The 4,621-nt window shown below is 39.4% G+C and overlaps 1 protein-coding gene across 1 annotated transcript in view; it reads left to right on the top strand.

Moving 5' to 3' along the window:
• The window catches only part of hip1 (huntingtin interacting protein 1), a 48,831-nt gene that overhangs the window by 38,057 nt on the left and 6,153 nt on the right, over positions 1-4,621 (top strand). Inside the window, 4 exon segments of the mRNA XM_025054938.1 lie at positions 1,601-1,785; positions 2,269-2,379; positions 2,479-2,537; positions 3,985-4,078. Of these exon segments, the coding sequence (XP_024910706.1) occupies positions 1,601-1,785; positions 2,269-2,379; positions 2,479-2,537; positions 3,985-4,078 (449 nt within the window).

Raw genomic sequence — 4,621 nt, 5'->3', positions numbered from 1 at the left:
TTGGTTCCCAGCTTTCAAAAATCAGCTGAAACTTTTTACTTTCTGCATCGGTGCCTTATGTCGCGTGTTTGTGTTGCTGTGATTCACGCCTTGAGCCCCTCGCTATATTGCTACTGAGCTTTTCATAGACAGGGAAACGGTTGTTTTTGCGATAAATTAGTGTCCCTTTAACAAGCCAAACAAGGTAAAAATAAAATAGAAGCTCAGCCAAATCAGGGCGTTTCCTTTTTACTTCATACTGATGTCATGTTTTTAAAATCAACTCTCAGTGAATTTGTTTTTACCCAAACATGCTCAAATAGAACACCGTTCCAGTATTTGGAAACAGTCCAAATACTCAAAGAGCCATTTGGACCGTCTCTCACAGAAAAGAAAACGCCCAGTGCCACGAAACCCATCTAAAATGAGGATAACACTGCATATAATTGTTTTTACCTGTATGCTATGTATATAAAAAAAAAACTCAAAAACACAAAAGTGTGTTGTAGAATTGTATTTCCGCATGTAACGAAAACATTTTGAATTGAAAAAAAGACACTTGCTTGATGCTTACTTTCAAATCAAATATTTGGTGTCCTCCTCGTATTAAGAAAATAAAAAATCCAAACCTAAGTTATCCACCTGCAGCAAACAAAAAAATGCAAACCAAAAAAATGCCATCTGCTTCTGTGTTCCATCATTTTATCGTGTGTACTGGAGCATGCAGTCAGCTATATACAGTGTAACCTCGAGATACGAGCAGAATCCGTTACAGGACCGAGCTCGTAACTCGAGGTGCTCGTATCGCGAATCATTTTTTTCCCCATAAGAAATAACAGAAAAAAAAAAAAATCTGTTCCGGCCCTCTAAAAAACTCCTGTATTGGTGCTAATAACAATGGAAAAAACATGTTTTTAAATGCTATAGAGACATAGACACACAAAAAAAGACAGAAAGACGACACAGTAGCTGCTACTTTTCTATTTTTTTTTTTGTTTTTTTTGTTGCTTTTTTCAATTTGTATTCTGTCTTTAGTGGGCATCCCGCTCATATTTACCGGCAATTTCATGCTTTATTACTATAGTCATCATGCCTTTCGTCTTCTCACTTCCATCCTTACCACTCACTTTCTTAGGACTCATCACTATTATGAAGAATAATTCACAAAATGGATAACGCAAACACAATACGGAAGACTCGCGCGAGAGTTGAGAAGTCGACAAACGTGTGAGACTTTATCCATTTACCCCCACTAGGGGTCTCAAAAACTCAATAAATAATGCTTGTGGTGTAGGTGTTGGGTGTCGCACATCCGTGGATGTAAGGCATATATTGAGCGACAAAAATATATGTATGTATATATATATATATATATATAAAAGGTTACAAGATTACCATAATCTTCCAATTTAGAATTATATAGAACAAACTAAAATCAAAAATACATTTTGATCAAATAGGCCTACTCATTATTTATTTTCCAAAGTCACAACAGAAGCATGAAAGAGCCACATGCGGGTCTTGAGCCGCGGGTTTCTATCCCCTGAACTAAAAGATCTTACTGGAATAAATACAAACACAGAATTCAAAATACAATTTTTTTTTTTTCTGTGTAATTAAGATTTGTTGTTGTTGGCTGATGGTGCTGTCCTCCCCTTGTCCTCGTCAGCTCTGTCGGAGAGCGTGAAGAAGTGCGGTGCGGAGGCGCTGACTCTGCTGGGACGGATGAAGCAGCGGGACGACCTGGCTGCAGCTGACGGCAGCAAACTGAGGACAGTTCTGGAGGACATCCTGGCCACTGCTCTGGTTTGTACCGGGACACACGAGAACAGGACACCCGTGACTTTACTGAGCACCACGGAGCACTTAAATAAGTGAAAACATTATTGTCCCCAAAAACAATTCAGAACCACTGCTCTAGAGGGAGATCGACGACCACTGGTGGTCCATTGTTTGAGGACCCAAGGAGAGAAAAAAAAAAAACTGGGAAATGTTATAGTGTGGTAGCAGACTATAGTAGATCTTGCACTTTAGACCCTTTTCTTTGAAATTCTTATCTCTGCAGTACCTCCATGAACCCCCAGGGATCTGGTTCTGTAGGTGTCAGTCAAGTCAATCACAAAAAAAAAAAAAAGTGTGATTTCTTGCAGTACGTCTGATTTTCATAACGACTCTGGACGACTCATATATATCATATATTTTTGACATACTATGTTTGATTCCATTTGTACTGTTTTTTTTTTTTCGTTTGTTCTTTCTTGTTAAATTAAGTCAAGTGTTTCCCTTCAGAAACTGCGTCCTCGTGGTCTGGAGCTGCAGCAGGGGGAACTGGGAGATCTAGTGGAGCAGGAAATGGCTGCCACGTCTGCTGCTGTGGAATCAGCTGCTGCTAGGATAGAGGTGTGTGTGTGTGTGTACATGTGTGTGTGCGTGCGCGTGTGTGTGTGTGTGTTTTTTTCTGCCCCTCTAACTGTTTTTCCCTTCAATGTTATCCAACAGGAAATGCTTAACAAGTCTCGAGCTGTTGATACAGGCATCAAGATGGAGGTCAACGAAAGGTAGAATGCCAAGTTTTTAGTTTGAAGTGAATTTTGAAGTGACAAAAAAAAAACGATTGCAAGTACATATGTTTTCCCCTTTTTTTTTTTTTTTTGATGCATGACAAAAATGGGTAAAATAACCCAGTGAGGAACATTGAGTGAGACAGTGTGGCAGCGTCGAGTAGAAAAACGGAGCTCAGTTGAGCATTTGTAACCAGATGTCACAATAGTTGTGTCACTCGTAATTTGGAAAACTTTCGTATTTTTTGGGTAGCTCGTATCTCGGGGCCCCACGGTTATGATCTGTTCAGGGACAAAGTTGTGAAGACAGGCACTGGTTTCGTGGAAAATGTTAAGTCTGTGAACTTGTTCTCCCTCGGAGGCATCAACATAAGCTGTCATCGGGTAAAAAACACTAACTGTGGGTTCATAATGTTCTTTTACTGGCACTGTTAATTCATCACAAAGTTTGCGCGAACATTGATCCTGATTAGAGTTTTAAAGTTTTAACAAAAGTTTGGGAGAAAGAACAATTTTTTTTAAAAACTTTTCTTAGCAACTATCAACCCGTATTGTCTATTCCTACCGTAATTTCCGGACTATTGAGCACACCTGAATATAAGCTGCATCCACTAAATTTAAAAAAAAAAAAAAAAACTATTATACATACTGTATATAGGCTGCAATTCTCTATAACCCGCAGGTGTCCACGTTGTAACATGGGATATTTACACAGAAATATTTTATTTCACTTTTAATTAAATAAATGCTTTTTCTTAACACGGTTGGTTACACGTTAGCTCTTTCCTGCTTCGGCCGTCGTTGGAATGTACAGGGGAGACTTAGTGATCTGTTCCAGGGCCGAAGCTAACATTAGCTCTGGGGCTAACTCCCTTCACTTTGTCCCTGTCCCCAGCAGAGGTAAACAGAAACAGGGAAGTTGGGGTCTTTATTACCAGCCGCACCGAGCACAACAGAACATGAACAGCGTTTTAACAGCTCCTTTATAACCAACTTGTGCGTCAACATGACAGGACTCAAACTGCCCTCAACTTTAGCTACCGTTATCTCTGCCGCAAGCCCGACACACATTCACGGACGGACACCTACGGTAAAAGTCATTCATCGCCAGCGGTATGAACTTTGTTAGCCTGTAAAAATTATATCCGGAAATTACGGTAAGTCCAAGTAGCCTACCTGAGCCCATTGACGCAGTGTTTCGTTTATTAAAAAATTAAAATAACAACAATTTGAATATAGTGGCAAACGAGTGACATTTGTTTTACTTTTGTAGATTTGTGTTGATGATATTGTTTGTGGTAAAAAACCTCAACAGTTGGTTTGCGAACAAGTTTTTTTCAGGCTACACCTCCGACCTGGTCATGTTTTATGTTTAATCAAATAAGAGATCCTTACTCAGGCAGATGGGGCCCTTATGTATCCTATACTCTGTCGCCCTCTGCAGGATCTTGGCCTCGTGCACAGAACTGATGCAGGCGATCAAGGAGCTCATTTTGTCTTCCAAAGACTTGCAGAGGGACATCGTAGAAAGTGGCAGGGTAAGTTAATGGAGCAGCTTTTTCTTCTACCTGTAAACTGTGGTAAAGAGATATAGGTATATATCTAGGTATAGGTATAGATGCAGTACACCCTAGACTGGTTTCTGGTAGTGTTGCACCAAAATGAAAATTCTTGTCTGAAACCGAAAATGAGGAAACCAGGGCCGAAAACCGAAACACCTAAAGAAATTGTTATGCCAATTATTAGTACCATTGCACTTATGGCCATGACTGCGTACTAACCCTCAGTAAGCGTAAAATCAAGCGATTGCGTAAATGATTAATAAATAAAATAATTAATTCATAATTCAAAGTCCAAATAATAAATTGTCAAATGTCTAGCAGAGAAAAAAAAATCAACCGATAGTAACAGTAAGTCAGAACGGAATAGCCTACCTGTTATTATTCTTTAAGGCACTCTCTTGCAGTATCTCACAGAACATATCAGACAACGAGGGTACCTGCCCCTCATCTGGCACAGAGAGTCTGAATATATATACAGAAAGTCTGAATATATATACAAAAAGTCTGAATATATATACA

The sequence above is a fragment of the Cynoglossus semilaevis genome, chromosome 4 (genome assembly GCF_000523025.1).
Source record: "Cynoglossus semilaevis isolate Cse_v1.0 chromosome 4, Cse_v1.0, whole genome shotgun sequence".
NCBI lineage: Eukaryota > Metazoa > Chordata > Actinopteri > Pleuronectiformes > Cynoglossidae > Cynoglossus > Cynoglossus semilaevis.
This window is presented reverse-complemented; position numbering and strand designations above follow the sequence as displayed.